This window comes from Somniosus microcephalus, unplaced genomic scaffold (genome assembly GCF_052327205.1).
Source record: "Somniosus microcephalus isolate GS21.2 unplaced genomic scaffold, FLI_Smic_1.0 unresolved_chr3, whole genome shotgun sequence".
Taxonomy (NCBI): Eukaryota; Metazoa; Chordata; class Chondrichthyes; order Squaliformes; family Somniosidae; genus Somniosus; species Somniosus microcephalus.
Genome location: NW_028225181.1, coordinates 58,019,075 through 58,040,014, shown reverse-complemented (window position 1 = coordinate 58,040,014; position 20,940 = coordinate 58,019,075). Strand labels below are relative to the sequence as shown.

Genomic DNA, 20,940 nt, shown 5'->3' with positions numbered 1-20,940 from the left:
TAAAGAGCGAGAGAGAATGTCTCTGGGGATATATAATCGCTCTGAGGTGATACACGCTTTGGAAAGAAGGCGACTTTGTTTTGTGTTTTGTTGGTGGGCATTTTTCAGGAGATGAGACCTTTGGCTCTGCAGCGTCCGGTTCGCCTGGTGAAATAGCGCCGGCTGCTGGAAACTCTTCATCCCCCAACACACACTCAGATAGATAGAGAGAGAGAGAAGGTCCCAGCCCAAGCCATGGCCGACACTCTCCCTGCCAGGAACACCAGGATGAAGACAAGGACTGCGCTCCTGGCCAGGAGACCCGGCGCCACCGTGTCCCAGCAGATCCTGGAGGTGGTGGCGTCCACCAAGGAGTGCCGGGGGCTCGGGCTCTCGGCTCTCAAGAAGGTCCTCTCGGGCCGCGGCTACGACGTGGCCAGAAACAACTGGTGGGTCCACCAGGCGGCCCGGAGCCTGGTGACCAAAGGCTCACTGCTGCAGCCCACCGGCACCGACGCCTCGGGCTCCTTGAGGCTCAGCAAGAGGTGGGGCGACCGGGAGGAGGAGGAGAAACCCAAGAGGGAGTCCGCCGCCGCCGCCAGGGAAAGGAGGAGGAGGAGGAGGAGGATGAAGCAAGGTGCGGACAGGAAAGCGGCGCCCAGGAGCAGAGGCTTGCCCAGGAAGACCAAGAAACAGGGCGACGCCAGGAAGGGGGCGAGGAGGGCCACCGCCCGCAAACCCAAGGGGAGGAAGGCGGCCAGGGCCGAAGGGAAAGGCAAAGGCCAGCGTGCAAAGCCGAGAAAGCTGGCCAAACAACCAGAGCAGGAAGCGGACCAAACCCCCGCTCAGGAGGAGACCTCCCTGTCGGAGAAAGAAAGCCAAGTTTGCTCAGAGCAAGAGGACAGCTCCTAAAGGGGAGACCAATCAGAGGATGAATACCTTCAATATCAAACGGCTCTTTTCAGAGCCACAAAAAACATTCACAAAGAGCCGGACCGGAGGGTTGGGTGTGTGAAAAAAAGGAACATTGCAATTGACCCGATGGTATATGACCAAAATCATCCTTATTGAAAAATAGAAAACCAATTATTTCCCCATTACAATACTGGAAATTATTAAAACTTCGATTGAGTTTTAATGCCTGAAGTATACCTGCCAGGAATAATATAACACACGAACCAATATTGGTTTTTAACTCCTATTTTAAAGGTGGTTAAATTGAGAGCAGCAGAGCTGTGATAGATTGTAGGGCAGGAGAATCGGAAGACCAGGGCCTAGAAATTAGTTGGGCGTGCCAGCCGTTAGCGCCTTAGGGGGAGTAGGTCTCGAGCACTAGGCGCTTATCACCCGGGCGCAGCGCGATCTGCACCTCTCCCCAACTTCAGGACACATTTAGCGCCGGCGCAAAGTCTTAGCGCGCGCCCTGCTGCGCGCGCAGATCATGACGTCATATAATAGTGCAACGCCCTTTGTGCACCCCAAACCGGAACTTCACTCGCGCCGGCCCATTGTGCGCCGGGCGTCCCGAGCGACTGTAAAGTGGAATGGTACACAGGCCAGCCGGGCCGGGGGGAGCGCTAATTAAAGGGCACTTACCCAGCAGTATAAAGGCCAGCCATTTTGCAGCATTCACTCTTGTGCAACGGTTTTTTGGACAGAGACCAAGGAGGAGAGTTTACTGGTTTGGACCAACACTTGGACAGCTATTTTTGGCTCAGGCCAGAGCTTACCAATTATCTTTGCCTTCATTCAGAGCTCAGTGTTTGTCAGCATATAATGGGGGCTGCATTGGGTGGCAACGCTGAATTTCAGCCTTATGCCAGAAGGGCTTACAGACGCCGTGAGAGAGTGGCAGCCCTGGCTAGACACAGAGGGGGCAACAGGCGTCACCAACTGAGGCCTTACCCACGCAGGGTATACCGCCAGCAGACCTCCTATCTGACCATGTCTGCCGCGATGTGTGTTAGGAGGCTGCGATTCCGAAGAGAGGTGGTTGCAGACATCTGCCGGCTGCTTCAGAGAGATCTGCAGCCACAACTGATGCGCAGGACGTCTCTGTCGGTGGCAGTGAAGGTGACAGTGGCTCTCAACTTCTATGCCTCCGGCTCCTTCCAATCCGCTACTGGGGACATCGCTAACATCTCCCAGTTCGCCATGCATTGCTGCATCCGCCAGGTGACCGAAGCCCTTTTCAGAAGGAGACATCAATTCATCTCCTTCCCCATGACCCTGGACAAGCAGCAGCAGCGTGCAGTGGGGTTTGCAAGAATAGCTGGCTTCCCCATGGTGCAGGGCGCCATTGACTGCACGCATGTGGCTTTGCGGGCACCTCTTGAGCATGCCGAGGAGTACCACAACCGGAAGGGCTACCATTCCCTCAATGTACAGCTGGTGTGTGACCACAGGCAGCGCATCCTAGCTGTCAATGCCCGCTTTCCAGGCAGCAGCCACGATGCCTTTATCCTGCGACAGACAACTGTGGCCTACATGTTCCAGGCACAGCCTCCCCCAAGAGGATGGCTTATCGGGGACAAAGGCTATCCTTTGTGTACCTGGCTCATGACCCCGCTCTGCGCGCCCACGACCCCCGCTGAAGAGGCATACAACGAGAGCCATCAAGCGACGAGGAACCTCATAGAACAAACAATCGGTGTGCTCAAGCAACGGTTCCGCTGTCTCGATCGCTCCGGGGGAGCCCTCCAGTATTCGCAGGATCGAGTCTCCCAATTCGTCGTCGTTTGCTGCATGCTGCACAACCTGGCTATCCGCAGGACTCAGGCACTGCCACCTCACGTTGGACCACCACCTCAGGAGGAGGAGCAGGAGGAGCATGAGGATGACGAGGACGAGGAGTACCAGCCCAGGAGGGGCGCACAAGGTCCAAGGGCCGCCCGTCGGTGGCTTATTGAACGTCACTTCTAGGCCCCCTGTCAGGGAATGGCTTGTGCCAATGATAGAACATGATTGCAGCTGCTCCGCAAGCCCTCAGCCAGTTAAGGCAACAAACACTTCAAAGATCAAACATGGACAATGTGAATAAATAAAATGCTTTATTGTACAAACTCTGGGCCCTTCCCACATGAAAACCAAAAACAGATGAAACCCCCAAAAAACACTCAAACACATTACTCGCTCCCACAACCTGGGGAGGATTAACAAAATAGGGCAACTAAAATGGCCGTCATTCTCGGCCTTCGTCCAAAACAAACATCACATCATCGGCCTTCAAAAAACAAACATCCAATTCTCGGCCTCAAGAAACAAACACAAACGGCCACACATTCGACTATTTGCCCGCTAGGGCGATGCCTTGGCCATCTTTGGGTGGCCCCTGCCCGCCCTGCTGCTCCACCTCAAAGTAAGGCCATTGGCTGCTGCAAGGCTGGGGGCAGGCTCCTGAGGGGCACATGTCGTGGCGGCAGATGCCCTTGGGGGTCGGCCTAGTCGAGGTCTGGCCGTCGAGCGGCCAGCTGTTGATTGCTGCAGCTGTGGCTGGCCAGCATCAGTCACTGCAGCAGCTCCTGGCAGCTCCACTGGGGGAGTGGCAGTGGCGGCTGGAGGAATGGCGGCAAGCTGGTGGATGGCAGGTGCTCGCTGGTCGCCTGAGACACTGGCACTCGCCTGGGCCAGCACTGCAGCATGCGCACCAATCTGCCGAGGGACAGACCGATGTGCTGCTGCAGCACGCCGGGTGCCCTGGCGATGCCTGGCTGACACAGCGAGTGTGGCAGCAGTGAGTGCCCGTGTTGACCTGTTCACTGACCACAGCAGAGCAGCCAGTGACTGGACGGCACCACTAATCACCTGGCCAGTCGCTGACAGATCTGCCCGGTATTCCACCCGACTGGTGGCCTCTAAGGGCCCGAACTCGGCCACACTCCGAGAGAGGGAATCGATGGACTCAGGCAGCCGTGCCACTGCCGCCATGAGCTCCGTGTGCCGGCGCTCCAAGTCCGCGGACAAGTCTTCGAGGCGTTCCATCTCCTCGGCGAAGAGCATCTCCTGACTGGAGGCCGGACTCTCCCTCTGGGGAGCAGGCCGCCGAGCTGGCCGACCCGTCCTGCGTTGCTGGAGGCCGCTGGGCCCAGCAATTGGACTCCCCTCTGACGCATCCCCCCTCTGGGGAGAAGGCCGCCGAGCTTCCACCCCCCTGCTGCCTTTCTGCAGCACACAGGTCCCAGGAGCTCCCCTCCCCTTCGACACTTCCGCCACGCTGCCCTCCAGGGAAGACGTGTCCCCTACATTGGCCTGGGTGGCCACGGCTGAGGGTTCCCCTGATGGGCCGCCTTCCTCTTGCTCCTCCTCCTGCTCCTCCTCGGAGGGTCTGTCACTGGCAAGTTGAGGGACCTCCTCTTGACCATCTGAAAGCAGGAAGGCACAAGAGTAGCTTTAGAGTGAGGAGAGGGCGTCAGTGCGGGATGCATGAGTGGTGGCATTCACCGCATTGATCGGACAGTGGCAAAGGATGTAGATCTGATGCGCAAGTGGGACGAGAGAGGTACAAAAGGTGATGTCCTTACCATTGCTGCCCAGAACAGGGTCGGTATCTCCACATGCAACGGGCCCAATCACCCGGCCACCCATGAGGCGCTCCATGCGATGTTGCAGGTTGGTGAGTGGCTGGATATGGGGTCGTCCTCCCCCGGTCACAGTCCGGCTCTTGCGATTATTTGCCAGCTTGGCCTGCAAGAGAAAGGACGGCCTCTAAGTACAGTGTGTCGCCGTGATCTTGTGTGCACTGCCTCCCATGGTGGAATAGCCTGGCCAGTGTGTTGCCATGATCTGGTGTGCACTGCCTCCCATGGTGGAATAGCCTGGCCAGTGTGTCGCCATGATCTTGTGTGCACTGCCTCCCATGGTGGAATAGCCTGGCCAGTGTGTCGCCATGATCTGGTGTGCACTGCCTCCCATGGTGGAATAGCCTGGCCAGTGTGTCACCATGATCTGGTGTGCAATGCCTCCCATGGTGGAATAGCCTGGCCAGTGTGTTGCCATGATCTGGTGTGCACTGCCTCCCATGGTGGAATAGCCTGGCCAGTGTGTCGCCATGATCTTGTGTGCACTGCCTCCCATGGTGGAATAGCCTGGCCAGTGTGTCGCCATGATCTGGTGTGCACTGCCTCCCATGGTGGAATAGCCTGGCCAGTGTGTCACCATGATCTGGTGTGCAATGCCTCCCATGGTGGAATAGCTTGGCCAGTGTGTTCAGTGCAGAATGTGCAATTGATGCTCATGGCTGTGCCATAGCTGCTGGATGAAGGTTGCCCATTAGAGCTTTCAGGTCCCTTTGCCCATAATGTGAGGTGCACATGCAAGGATGAGGAGGTCATTGGAAAGGGTACTCACCCTGACAATGCGTGTGAGGTCATTTAACTTTTTGCGGCATTGGGCACCGGTCCTGGGGACCTCGCTGTTGGCTGACAGCTTGCTGGTGACATGCCTCCAGGCTCTCCTGTAGACGAGGACCGTCACCTTCTTGCCATTGTCCGGGTACAAAACATGGCACCTCTTCTCCACAGCAGCAAGCAGCACAATCAGATCACGCTCTGAGAAGCGCTGCGCACGTTCACGGGCCTTCTCCATGTCTTCAGGCGCTATTTGGGTCCAGCAGCAGTGTTCAGGCCTAGCTGGAGGGCTCCACTATCCAGGGCATGGCAGCAGACACAGTCGACCCTTCCCCCTTAAGAGCTGGCCGGCGCCAGGGTGTCTGCTGTCAGTCACGAGATGGCCGCCCCTGCGCTGCGCCCGGCCTCGGCGCTATCGATCACCACCTCCGGCTTAGCGCCCAAAGAGAGGCGTCCAACAGCAGTTTTAGCGCTCGCCCGAACTAGTAGGGCGAAGCTAATGAATATCGGAGAAGTGGCCTAGATTTGGGGGCGGATGCAAACTTTAGCGGACGCCCCACTTTAGCGCCCCAAAAGTGGCGTCAATGAATTTCTAGGCCATTACATCTAGTTCCCTCGTCTAGATAATTTATATATATATATTGTGATGAGCTGGGGTCCTATCACCGATCCCTGTTGTACCCCACTAGTCAGTGCCTGCCACTCGGAAAAAGACCCGTTTATGCCAACTCTTTGCTTTCTGTCTGCCAACCAGTTCTCTATCCAAGCCAGTACCTTGCCCCCAATCCCATGTGCTTTAACTTTACACGCTAATCTCTTATGCGGGAACTTATCAAAAGCCTTCTGAAAGTCCAAATACACCACATCCACTGGTTCTCCCTTACCTCTTCTACCAGTTACCTCCTCAAAAAATTACAGTAGATTAGTCAAGCATGTTTAACCTTTTGTAAATCCATGTTGACTTTGTCCGATCCTGTCACTGTTTTCCAAGTGCACTGCTATTACATCTTTTCTAATGGATTCTAGCATTTTCCCCACTGCCAAATACTCTGCCTTTCTGTTTTTTTTTATCAAAGTGGATAGATTCACATTTATCCACGTTATATTCCATCTGCCATGTTCCCACCCATGCACTGAGCCTGCCGATATCCCCTGGAATCCTCTTCACATCCTATTCACAACTGACACTGCCACCTGGCTTTGTATCATCAGCAAATTTGGAAATGTTACATTTAATCCCCTCATCCAAATCATTCATATAGATTGTGAATAGTTGGGGCCCAAGCACCGATCCTTGCGGTACCCCACTAGTCACAGCCTGTCATCCTGTCAAAGACCCTTTTATCCCTACTCTGTTTTCTGTCTGTTAACCAATTCTCAATCCATGCTAGTATATTACGCCCAATTCAATGTGCACTAATTTTGTTCACCAACCTCTGTGTGGGACCTTATCGACGGCCTTCTGAAAATCCAGATACAACAAATCTACTGGTTCCCGTTTGTCTACTCCATTAGTTACATCCTCAAAGAACTCCAATAGGTTTGATAAACAGTATTTGCCTTTCATAAATCCATGAAGACTCTGCTCAATCTTACTATTAGTTTCTAAGTGCTCAGTTATTGCATCCTTTATAATAGATTCCAGCATTTTCCCAACTACTGATGTGATGCTTACAGTTCTATAGATCCCTGTTTTCCCTCTCCCTCCTTTCTTAAATAGCGGGGTTATATTTGCTAGCCTCCAAACTGCAGGAAGCATTCCAGAATCTATTGAATTTTGGAAGATGACAACCAAATGCGTCTGGCTGTTTACCCTCCCCATTCAGTTTCCTGCAGCTGCTCAGTGACATTCTTGACCATGGCACCTCGGAGGCAACATACCATCCTGGAGTCACGTCTGCAGCCACAGAAACGCCTGTCTGCTCCCCTAACTGTGGAATCCCCTATCATTATTGCTCTTCCACTCTTTTTCCTCCCCTCCCTCCGTGCAGCTGAGCCACCCGTGGTGCCATCGACTTGTCTCTGGCTGCACTCTACAGAGGAATCATCGCCACCACAAGTACACGGAACAGAATACTAGTTGGAGAGCGAATTGTACTCCAGGGACTCCTGCACTACCTGTCTGGTCCCCATTCTGTCTGGTGGTCACCCATTCCCTGTTTCTGTGTCCATTAGAACTGGGGTTTGGACGTGGCCGGTAAAAGGCACAATTTTGAAATTTGCAGCTGACTCGAAACCTGGGAGTGTGAGGAAGATAGTAATAGACTTCAAGAAGACATGAACAGGCTCGTGGATTGGGCGGACACATGGAAGATGAAATACAGCACTGAAAAGTGCAAGGTGATACAGTTTGTTAGGAAGAATCAGAAGAAAACATAAACACTTTTGAAGGGGGGTGCAAGTCCCCAGACCTTGGGTTGCTTGTGCACAAATCCTTGGTGGCAGGACAGGTTAAGAAAGCAGTTGTAGTTCATAAAGCATATGGGATCCTGGGCTTCTTGAATAGAGGCATAGAGTACAAAAGCCAGGAAGCTACACTAAACTTATAGAAAACACTAGTTCTGCCGCAGCCGGAGTATTGTGTCCAATTCTGGGCACCACACTTCAGGCAGGATGTAAAGGCTTTGGTGAGGGTTCAGAAGAGATTTACTTGAATGGTTTGGGGGATTATTTGAAGAGTTGGTGGTTCTCCCGGTGTCTTGGACTGACATCACTCTCTCAACCAACATGAGCAGAGACACCCATCCTGTTAAATCTCATTTGCTGTTTGGGGAATTTGCTGTGGGCAAATTGGTTGCCGCGTTTCCTACAAAACAGTGTCGCCACTTTAAAAACAATCCATGGTCTGTGAAACTCTCTGGGCCCTTCTGGTGCCAGGAATGGTTCTATATCAATGTCCGATCTTCTCTCTCTGGTCTCAGATAGGGGGGGTGTTGGGCTCCATTCTGAGGAAAGCACTTTGGGCTGCCCTTCAGGACAAAGATTGGGGGAGGGGGAGCAGTGTGGGCTTTCATTAAGTATGAAAGATTTAAGGTTCATGTGTGTTCCAGAGTCCGTCGCAGTAACACTGACAGACTCCGCTTCATGTTTACTCATTGTTCTCCCTCCCTCTGTGTTCAGAACCATCAATCAATTCATTCTTCATTTTGGATTTTAGCCGACTGCGACGATATGACGAACAATTTACATGTGTGGACGAATGTAATAGCAATGAGAATCTGGTCACGGTGCTACAATGGGAAGATTTGCTGCACACTGCTAAAATTAAAGCTCCAGTGATTGATTCCCACCAGCCCGAGCTCACTGAATGAAACCTTCGTTCACAGCAAAGAGGCTCTATTTGATTCTTTAGGTCTCGTATCCCCTGACCCTGTATTACTGCTGTCAGAATAATGGGCTGTACTCGGAAATAAAACTTACTGCATTGATCATAGCTTCATATCCGGGTCTTGTTTCTGTGTTGGATCAGTGTGTCCTAGGAGAAGGTGTTCGGGGTGGAATGAGACTGGGAGAAGAGGTGGGAATTGCAGGGAACGGGAAGAGGAAACCGCTGTAGGGAATCTCTACAAGTGCCTAATAAAACATTCAGTAAGGTACTGAGATAAGAAATGTGTCCCAGAGTGTCAGCACTCTGACTGTTCGGGGTTCAGAATATCTCACTTTAACGGGTTTATTCAGGCACATTGGCAGCGGACATACTTTGCATAAGACCCACAGACCGTTTGATGGGACGGTTCAAAGGGAGATTTACACTGTACCTAACCCGTGCTATAACTATCCTTGGTAGTCTTTGAGGGGACAGTGTGGAGCAGGGCTAGGCAATTATTTGGGCTGGAAGGCCGGTTAACAAGTTTTGGCGAGCTGTTGAGGGCCGCACACCAATGTTCCCAAGAAGGTGCATGACCGCGGATCAATGGCGAGGTCATGTGCAGGCCGCTCACCAGCACCTGCCACTGGAAGAGATGCAGCAAATTGAAAGGGACCACACATTAAAAAATAATTAGAGGGAACATTGCTGCACAAATAAAATGAATTGTGTTCACCAGAGCTACCATTAAAATTAGTTCTGGCATTTATTGTATAAAGAGCCCTTCAGGTCGTTTCCACACAGACTAAAAATAACAAAACTTATTAAAAGGCTAACCAACATGATGCAGGTTCAGGAGTCACTTTGAAAAGTGCTCGGTCTGTTTCTTCCAAATGGTCTCAATTCATTCTTATAGTGGAAAATGAGTGATCGACTCTGCTTCCACTGGCAATTATAACCATGGTATAAGGCACAATCAAGGATAAAATCATTCATACATCCTTTAAAAATTGCACATGCAAGTGCTGCTTTGAAGCTTTTGAAAACCTCGCTGAGAAGTAATTAGGTGATTCTGAAAATGATTTAATCTGCAAATTTCGCCCCAGATCAGCCATCAATCTGGGCTTTTTCATTGTCAACGTGTGATCACTCCTGAGAAAAGACAAGACGCCGATAGAGTTTGCCGACGTTCACTTGAAAATGGCTACAATAATGCACCATTTTAATGCACATTTCATCCCCGAGTGCCATTTATTACTGGGACTGGCCAATGACATCAATCTCTACAGCCCTCTTCCAGTCATGACAATAAACTTAATTGATCATGACATGGGAAAAAGGGCTTAAATTAAAAACAGCGAGTGCAATGTCCAATATACCCGGGTCATTTTAGTTATGGATCCACTATGCTAATAAAGTGGGGTAATATTAAAACGGGTGAGTAATTGTGCAGCCGTGACTCAAATCTAAAATGAACGGGGCATATTGGGGAGCAATGTCTGCCATTGTGGCAGAATCGCAGAACTGATCCTTTTAAGATCGGGCCGGGCAGTATCGGTTTTGCGAATTGATAAATTAAATTAAGCATTGATGTGTGTTCCCTGGCTGCAGTTTGCATCTGTCTCTGACCCACAAGAAGTGAAAGTGGATAGACTAATCTGCAGCTCGAGCTCCAGCCGCGTTCCATTTCTGGCCTGTCCATCAGGCCACATAGAATGATTGCATCCACCAGGGTGTGTAGGACTGTAACCTATTCATCAAGTTGTGTGTGAGACTGAGCCACAGCCTCCAGGCTGTGTGTGGGACCAAATTCCACCCCCAGGGGGTTTGAGGGACCGTGCTCCAGCCCATAGGGCGTGTTGGACTGCGATTCAATCCCCAGGATGTGTGAACATAAGAACATAAGAAGTAGGAGCAGGAGTAGGCCATACGGCCCCTCGGGCCTGCTCCGCCATTCAATAGGATCATGGCTGATCCGAATCTAGACTCACGTCCACTTCCCTGCCCTCTCCCCATAACCCCTAATTCCCTTATCTGCTAGGAAACTGTCTATCTCCATTTTAAATTTATTTAATGTTGCAGCTTCCACAGCTCTCTGAGGTAGCAAATTCCATAGATTTACTACCCTCTGAGTGAAGAAGTTTCTCCTCATCTCAGTTTTGAAAGGGCAGCCCCTTATTCTAAGATTATGCCACCCAGTTCTAGTCTCACCCATCAGTGGAAACATCCTCACCGCATCCACCCGATCAAGCCCCCTCCAAATCTTATATGTTTTGATAAGATCGCCTCTCATTCTACTGAACTCCAATGAGTAGAGTCCCAACCTACTCAACCTTTCCTCATACGTCAACTCACTCATCTCCGGAATCAACCGAGTGAACCTTCTCTAAACCACCTTGAGAGCAAGTATATCTTTTCTTAAAAATGGAAACCAAAACTGCACGCAGTATTCCAGGTGTGGCCTCACCAATACCCTGTATAACTGCAGCAAGACTTCCCTGTTTGGGAGAGAGCCCCAGCTACCAGGTTGTGTGTGGGATTTAAAGCTAACACCCAGGGTGTGAGGGATCGAATGCCATCCCGCAGGGGGGGTGTGGGACCGATCCCCATCCCACAGGGGGATTGTTGGACATATCCCATCCCCCGGGTAGTGCTGGACCGAGACCCAACCCCCAGGAGGTGTTTGGGACCGGGCCCCAGGCCCCGGGCTGTGTGTAGGAATGAGCCCGGTCTCACTCTCTGTTTCTCTCTCTCTCTGTCTCTCTCTCACGCTGTCTCTCTCTCTCAAAAAAAACATAGAACATTAAGAGCAGGAGTAGTCCATTCGGCACTTTGATCCTGCTCCGCCATTCAATATGATCATGCCTGATCCTCTATCTCAATACCATATTCTCGCTCTCTCCCCATATCCCTTGAGGCATTTTTGTCCAGAAATCTATCTACTTCTTAAATATGGATACTGACTGGCGTCCACAGCGTTCTGTGATAGATAACTCCACAGAATCTCAACTCTGTGAGTGAAGAAATTTCTCCTCATCTCAGTCCTAAATCTCCCACCACGTTTCCTGAGAGAGTGACCCCTCGTTCTAGACACCCCAGCCAGGGGAAACATCCTCCCTGCACCCAGTCTGTCTAACCCTGTCAGAATTTTAGGCGTTTCAATGAGATCCCCTCTCATTCTGCTAAACTCTAAATAATACAGGCCTAGTCGACCCAATCTCTCCTCATATGACACTCCTGTTATCGCAGGAATCTGTCTGGTGAACCTTTGCTGCACTCCCTCTATGGATAGTGTATCCCTTCTTAGGAAATGATTACAAAGCTGCACATACTAGTCCAGGTGTGGTCTCACCAAGGCCCTGTATAACTGTAGTTACACATCCCTGCACCTTTACTCAAATCCTCTTGCAATGAAGGCCGACGTACCATTTGCCTTCCTAACTGCTTGCTGCACCTGCATGTTTGCTTTCAGTGATTGGTGTACAAGGACACCCAGGTCCCTTTGTACATCAACATTTCCCAATCTAGCACAATTTAAATAATACTCTGCCTTTCTGTTTTTCCTACTGAAGTGGACACCATCACATTTATTCACGTTATATTGCATCTGCCATGTATTTGCCCACTCACTCAACTTGTCTAATTCTCCTTGAAACCTCTTTGCATCCTCCTCACAACTCACAATCCTACCTAGGTTCGTGTCATCAGAAAACTTGGAAAATACACTTGGTTCCTTCATCCAAATCATTGATATATATTGTGAATAACTGGGGCCCAAGCACTGATTCGTGCAGTACCCGACTAGCCACTGCCTGCCAACCCGAAAAAGACCCTTTTATTCCTACTCTCTGTTTCCTGTCTGTAAACCAATTTTCAATCCATGCCAGTACATTACTCCCGATCCCATGTGCTTTAATTTTGCACACTAACATCTCATGTGGGACATTATCAAAGACGTTTTGAAAATCCAAATACACCCCATCCACTGGTTCTCCCTTATCTATTCTTTCAGTTACATACTCAAAAAGCTCCAGTAGGTTTGTCAAACACGAGTTCCGTTTCCTAAATCCTTGTTGACTTTGTCTAATCCCGTTGATATGTTATAAGTGTCCTGTTATCACATCCTTTATAATAGTCTCGAGCATTACCCCTATGACTGATGTTAGACTAACCTGCACTAACAGGTCTGTTGTTATCTGTTTTCTCTCTAACTCCTTTTTAAAATAGTGCGGTTATATTTGCCACCCTCCAATCTGCAGGAACTGTTCCATAAACTATAGATTATTGGAAGAGGACAACCAATGCATCCACTATTTCAATGGCTAAATCATTTAGTACTCTGCAGATTATCAGGCCCTGGGGATTTATCGGGCGTCGGTCCCATTAATTTCACCAGCACTACTTTTTTTACGAATACTAATCTTTACTCTGTATCTAACACGTGCTGTACTTGCCCTGTGAGTGTTTGTTAGGACAGTGTGGACGGAGTTTCTCCCTGTATCTAATGAGTGCTTTACCTGCCCTGGGAGTGTTTGATGGGGCAATGTAGAACGAGCTTTATTCTGCATCTAACCCGTGCTGTGCCTGCCCTGGGAGTGATTGATGTGACATTGTAGAGGGAGCGTTACTCTGTATCTAACCCGTGCTTTGCCTGCCCTGGGATTGTTCGTTCGGACAGTGTAGAGGGAGCTTCACGCTGTATCTAACCCGTGCTGTACATGCCCTGGGAGTGTTTGTTGGGACAATGAAGACAGAGCTTTACTCTGTATACAACCCGTGCTGTACCTGCCCTGGGAGTGTTTGATGGGACAATGTAGAACGAGCTTTATTCTGTATCTAACATGTGCTGTGCCTGCCCTGCGAGTGTTTGATGGGACAGTGTAGAGGGAGCATAACTCTGTATCTAAACCGCGCTGTACCTGACATGGGTGTGTTTGATGAGACAGTGTTGAATCATAGAAGGGTTACAACAAAGAAGGTGACAATTCAGCCTGTTGAGCCCGTGCCGATTCTCTGCAAGAGTACTTCAGCTGGTCCCACTTCCTCGCCCCCTCCCCATATATTGCATTATTTTTCCTTTCGGTACTTATCCAATTCTCATTTGAAAGCTACGATTTAGTTTGCCTCCACCACCATTTCAGGCAGTGCATCCAGATCCTCACTAGTCACTGCATAAATATGATTTTCCTCATGTCGCCTTTGATACTTTTGTGATCACCTTAAATCTGTGTCCTCTGGTTCACGACCCTTCTTCCTATGGGAACAGTTTCACTCTATCTACTCTATCTTGACCCCGCATGATTTTGAACACCTCTATCAAATCTCACCTCGACCTTTTATGCTTTAAGGAGAACAACCCCAGATTTTCCATTCTATCCACGTAACTGAAATCCCTCATCCCTGGAACAATTCATGTAAATCTTTTTGGCACCGTCGCTAAGGACTTCACATCCTTCCTAAATTGCAGTGCCCAGAATTGAACACAATACTCCAGTTGAGGCAGAACCAGTGTTTTGTAACGTTTCATCATAACTTCCACATTTTGCACCCTATGCATCTATTTATGAAGGCCAGGATCATGTATACCTTTTTAGACGCTTTCGCAACCTGCCCTGCCAGCTTTAAGGATGTGTGCACAGATGCCCCCAGGTCACTCTGTTCATGCACCCACTTTGGAATTGGACCCTTTATGTTAAATTGCATCTCCTCGTTCTTCCTACCAAAATATATGAGTTCGCAATTTTCTGTGTTAAATTTGATTGGCCATGTGTCCTCCCATCCCATCACCCTTTCTATGTGTTCTTGAAGTCTACCATTATCCTCCTCACTGTTCCCTATACCTCCAAGTTGTGTGTCACACGAAAATTTTGGAATTGTATCCTGTACAGAAAAGTCTAATTCATTTGTATATATCTAGAAAAGCAGTGGTCCTTGAACCGACCCCTGGGGAACACCACTCTGTACCTTCCTCCAGTCGGAAAACCAACCATTCAGCACTACTCTCTGCTTCCTGTCACTTCGCCAATTTCAGATCCATGCTACCACTGTCCCTTTTATTCCCTGGGCCTCCATTTTGCTGGCAAGTCTACTTTATAACACTTTAACAAACATAAGAACTTAATGTGGAGATGCCAGTGTTGGACTGGGGTGGACAAATGTAGGAAGTCACACAACACTAGGTTATAGTCCAACAGCTTTATTTGAGATCACAAGCTTTCGGAGCGCTGCTCCTTCATCAGGTGAAGTGGAGAGAAGCATAAAGGGACAGCATATATAGTCAGCGGAAACTGCCAGATGATTACAGCTAATCTTTCTAACTGCCCTTTATCACACCTCAGCAGAGGGATAATCACAGCAATCAATGCTGAATGTGAATGGTGTCCAAACAGGTCAGTCAGGAAAACATTACATCAAAAACAATGACGTGGGGTCACAAGAGGTCAAATTTTGCAGATGCTGGGGTCTGTATGAAAAACAGAAAAAAATACTTTGCTTGAAATCACAGCAGGCCCGGCCGCATCCCTGCAGAGAGAACAAGCCAATGACGACTCGAGTCTGGATGACTCTACATCTGGTGCAGTTACATGTAGCGTGACATGAACCTCAGATCCCGGTTGAGGCCGTCCTCATGAGTGCAGAACTTGGCTATCAGCCTCTGCCCTAAGCTTGACATGTATGCTCAAGCTGTCAGGAGATGCATCAACGCCAGAATCATCAGCCACACTCACCAAACAGTCCAGAATGTCACCTGAGCACAACGCAACGACATCTACTCTCTCAAGACCAACCACAACATCGTCATCAAACCAGCAGGAGGAGCCATCGTCATACAGAATAGAATGGACTATTGCAAAGAAGCATACCGACAACTGGACAACCAGGAATACTACAGACAGTTACCCGCAGATCCGACCAAAGAACACACCCGCCAACTCAACAGACTGATCAAGACCTTCGATCCAGACCTTCAGAGTATCCTACACGCTCTCATCCCACGTACTCCCCGCATAGGAGCCTTCTACTGCCTCTCAAAGATACACAAAGCCAACACATCCGGGCGTCCTATCGTATCAGGCAACAGAACCCTGTGTGAGAACCTCTCTAGATAAATCGAGGGCATCCTGAAACCCATCGTAACGTGAACCCCCAGCTTCTGTCACGACACTACAGACTTCTTACAGAAACTCAGCACCCACGGACCAGTTGAACTAGGAACACTCCTCGCCATGATGGACGTCTCGGCACTCTACACCAGTATCCCCCACGATGAAGGCATCGCTGCGACAGCCTCAATACTCAACACCAACAACAGCCAATCTCCAGACGCCATCGTTAACTCATCCGCTTCAGCCTTGACCACAAGGTCTTCACCTTCGACAACCAGTTCTTTACCCAAACACACACAACAGCCATGGGGACCAAATTCGCACTCCAATACGCCAACATCTTCATGCACAAGTTCGAGCAAGACTTCTTCGCTGCACAGGACCTCCAACCAAACCTATACACCAGATACATCGACGACATTTTCTTCCTATGGACCCACGGCGAAGAATCACTGAAAAGACTACACGACGACATCAACAAGTTCCATCCCACCATCAAACTCACTAGGGACTACTCCTCAGAATCGGTTTCATTCGTGGACGCAAGAATCTCCATCAAAGATGGACACCTCAGCACTTCACTCTACCTCAAGCCCACGGACAAGCTCACGATGCTCCTCTTCTCCAGCTTCCACCCTAACCACGTTAAAGAAGCCATCTCTTATGGACAAGCCCTGCAAATACACAGGATGTGCTCAGACGTGGAGGAGCGTGATCGACACCTACAGACGTGAAAGACGCCCTCGTAAGAACGGGATATGATGCTCGACTCATCGATCGACAGTTCCGATGCAACACAGAGAAAAATCGCATAGACCTCCTCAGAAGACAAACACGGGACACAACCAACAGAGTACCCTTCGTCGTCGAGTACTTCCCCAGAACGGAGAAACTATGCCATGATCTCCGCAGCCTTCAACATGTCATCGACGACGATGAACACCTCACTAAGGCCATCCCCACGCCTCCACTACTCGCCTTCAAACAGCCGTCTAACCTCAAACAGACCATCATTCACAGCAAATTACCGAGCTTTCAGGAGAACAGCCACCACGCCACCACACAACCATGCCCCGGCAACCTCTGCAATTCATGCCAGATCATCAACACAGATACCATCATCACACGTGAGGACACCACCCACCAGGTACATGGTTCATACTCATGTGTCTCGGCCAACGTTGTCTACCTCATACAGTGCAGGAAAGGATGCCACGGAGCATGGTACATTGGCGAGACCATGCAAACACTGCGACAACGGATGAATGGACACTGCACAACAATCGCCAGGCAGGAGTGTTCCCTCCCAGTCGGGGAATGCTTCAGCAGTCAAGGACATTCAGCTTCCGATCTTCGGGTAAGCATTCTCCAAGGCGGCCTTCAAGACACACAGCTACACAAAATCGGCGAGCAAAAACTGATAGCCAAGTTCTGCACTCCTGAGGACGGCCTCAACCGGGATCTTGGGTTCATGTCATGCTACATGTAACCCTACCTGACGTAGAGTCATCCAGACTCGAGTCGTCGTTCCCTTGTTCTCTCTGCACAGATGCGGCCGGACCTGCTGTGATTTCCAGCAAAGTTTTTAGTTTTTTCTGTTTTTCAGACATACCCCAGCATCTGCAACATTTGACCCCTTGTGAACCCACCTCATTGTTCTTTGATGTAATGTTTTCCTGACTGACCTGTTTGGACACCATTCACACCTTTGATTGCTGTGATTATCTCTCTGTCGAGGTGTGATAAAGGGCAGTTAGAAAGATTACCTGTAATCATCTGGCAGTTTTCTCTGATTATATATGCTGTGCCTGTATGCTTCTCTCCACTTCACCTGACGAAGAAGCAGCGCTCCGAAAGCTTGTGATCTCAAATAAAGCTGTTGGAATATAACCTGGTGTTGTGTGACTTCCTACATAAGAACTTAAGAATAACATAATAAATAAAAGAACGTGTAGGCCATGCGGCCCCTCAAGCCTGCTCCACAATTCAAAAAGGTCATGGCCGATCATCGAACTCAAATCCACTTTCCCGCCCGATCTCCTTATCCTTTCATTCCCCTTTTGTCCTAAAATGCATCTATCTCAGCCTTGAATATAGTAGAAGACTCAGCATTCACAGCCCTCTGGGGCACAGAATTCCAGAACTTCAGAACCCTCTGAGTAAAGAAATTCCTTCTCATCTCAATCTTAAATGGCCTACCTCTTATACTGAGACTATGCCCCCAAGTTCTAGACACGCCAGCCAGGGGAAACAAGCTCTCAACATCTACCCTATTAATCCCCTTTAAAATCTTGTATGTTTCGATGAGATCACCTCTCCTTCTTCTTAACTCCAGAGCGTATAGGCCCATTCTACACAATGTCTCATCATAGGACAGACCTCTCATCCCAGGAATCAAGCTAGTGAAACTGTGTTGCACCGCCTCCAAGGCAAGTTTATCCTTCCTTAGACAAGGAGACCAAAACTGTGCACAGTGCACCAGGTGTGGTCTCACCAAGGCCCTGTACAATTGTAGTAAGAATTCGTTACTCTTACACCAACCCCCTTGCAATAAAGGTCCACATGCCATTTGCCTTCCATATTGCTTGCTGTACTTGAATGCCAGCTTTCAGTGTTTCTTGCATGAGGACACCCAATTCTCTCTGAACACCAACATTTGAGTGTTTCTCAGCATTTAAAATATAATGGCCTAGAAATTCGGTATAGCTGCGTTTGGGGCACTAGTCCTGGTGATGTGCAAAGTTTAGCGCCAGGCGCAATTTAGCGCCACCTAACGCCATATTGGGTAGCAGCGTCCCTAAAGGTGATTGCAGCGCTAAATCAGGCGCTGCCTTCTACTCTTAAGGCGCTAAACCGGCGGCGCAACCCAATTTCGCGCCGCGTGGGGCGTAGCGAAGGTGCTGTCAATAATCATTTTACTTAGACACACTGGCGCCGGCCAGCTGTTAAAGGGGCAGGTCAATTGTCATCACCAGCCACACTCACTGCCTTGTAGGCCTTCAAAGCGGTGGGAGCCTACCTGTGGCGCACCAGGCTAGCAAGATATGGAAAGGGTGAGGCAGAGGGCGGAACGCCTCACTGATGGGTCATTGGATGCTTTGATTGGTGCAGTGGAATCAAGGCCATGGCAGATGGTCGTATTGTGATTTATGTTTTAGACAGTCTCCCGGGTGTGAGAGTCAGTTATATGGCAGTGTATTAGTTTTGCTTTCTGTTGCCATAGCTTTCTCATGTTTGAAGGAACCACATTTTGTGTAATGAAACACTTTCTTCATTTACAATGGCCATGCCTGCTGTTTACATGCATCTTGCCCTTCACAGGCTTGGGGGTATCAGACTGGCCCCATTCCACTTCTTGGAATGGCAGCAAGCGTTCTGTGAGATGGGCCTAGAAGCTACTTCTGATCAGCCTCTGACGCACAGCCTGAGAAGAGCCGCTCGCATAGAAGTTCAGGCCAGCAGGCATCTTCTCAGCCACCGACAGAAATGTCCTGCACCTTATCTGAGGTTGCAGATCTGGCTGAAGCAGCTGGCACAGCTTAGTCACCACCTCCTTTCTAAATTGCAGCCTTCTGACACACTGCTCCTCCGGCATGTTCATGTAGGGAAACTGCTGTCGGAAAACCCTGCCAGCGTAAGGTCTGCTGTGGCAACGTCTGTGGCCCTCCTCTGTCTGGCCATGCCTGCCCCCCTCTCCCAGCGTCTCAGTGCCCTTTCCAGATGATTCAGCAGCAGGACGTTCCCCTCCAATGCCCACAGGAAGGTTCCCTGTTGTCAAGGCTCACCAACAGCAAGGTGGCGGTCAGAAGGCTGAAGATCGTCTGCCTGCACTGGCTCAGTGGTCAAATGGCTGTCAGTGTGCAGCTCAGCAACTCTTTGTAGCTCTCGAGGAATTTGAGCTCCAAAAATGGCTGCCGCTTTTAAACCACACCAGTCCCCTTTAAATAACGCTCCTCCAACCCGAGACCGACTTGGTAAGGCCCAGGTAAGCTGTCACTATTAGCGCCAGGTGCTACGGAGGGGGGAGCCACTGAATTTCCAGTCTGGGGCGCCCAAAAGGCGTTGCGCACTCAAATGACATCATAATCAGCCTGCGCCCATGAGCGGACGCTAAGATTTAGTGCCGGCGCTAAATGCATGCTCAATATGGGGCGAGGCGGTAGGCGCCTTGCGCACAACCGGAAATTGGCTAGCGCCCCACTTCTCGGCCTCTTTAGGTGTTAATCGGTGGCGCTAACAACCGAACCTCACATTTCCATACATTATACTCCATCTGCCACCGTACTGCCTACTCACTCAGTCTATCTATATCCCTGTGCAGATTCTTTGCATTCTCCTCACAGCTCACTGTCCCACATAGCTTTGTATCATCAGCAAACTTAGGTACATTACACACGGACCCTTCATCTGTGTCATTAATATAGATTGTAAATAGTTGAGGCCCCAACACAGATCCTTGCGGCACCCCACTAGTTACAGCCTGCCAACCTGAAAAAGATCCGTTATCCCTACTCTCTGGTTTCTGTCTGTTAACCAATCCCCTATCCATGCTATTAAAGTACCCCTAAATCCATGCGCTCTAATCTTATGTAATAAACGTTTATGTGGCACCTTATCGAATGCCTTTTGGAAATCCAAATATACTATATCAACTGGTTCCCTTTATCTACTCTGCTAGTTACATCCTGAAAAATCTCTAATAAATTCGTCAAACACGATTTCCCTTTCATAAAACCATGTTGACGCTGCTGAATCATGTTATGATTTTCTAAGTGTCTTAATACCATTTCCTTAACAATGGATTCCAGAATTTTCCCGACGACTGATCTCATGCTAACTGGCCTGTGGTTCCCTGTATTTTTCTCCCTCCATTCTTGAATGGCGGTGTTACATTTGCGACCTTCCAATCCGCTGGGACCATTCCAGAATCTAGTGAATTTTTGATGATCAAATCCAATGCTCGCCACTATCTCTTTCGCCACCACTTTTAGAACCCTAGGATGTAGGCTGTCAAGTCCAGGGGATTTGTTGGTGTTTAGTCTCATTAGTATCTCTAGTACTTTTTCTGTACTTATATTAATTATGTTAAGTTCCTCACTTCATTAGACCATTGGGATCCACGTTTTTTTGCAGGCTTTTTATGTCTCCTAATGTGAAGACAGACAGAAAATATTTGTATAATGTTTCTGCCATTTCCTTATTC

At 49.4% G+C, this 20,940-nt stretch overlaps 1 protein-coding gene and 1 pseudogene across 1 annotated transcript; both read left to right on the top strand.

The window, feature by feature from the left end:
- The first annotated feature begins 234 nt into the window (after positions 1 to 234).
- On the top strand, positions 235 to 891 carry LOC147091577 (uncharacterized). The gene has a single exon (XM_085976609.1). It carries the CDS (start codon positions 235 to 237, stop codon positions 889 to 891), a length of 657 nt encoding a protein of 218 aa, XP_085832735.1.
- A 14,969-nt stretch (positions 892 to 15,860) lies between these two features.
- Positions 15,861 to 17,002, top strand: LOC147091576 (uncharacterized; annotated as a pseudogene).
- The last annotated feature ends 3,938 nt before the right edge of the window (positions 17,003 to 20,940 follow it).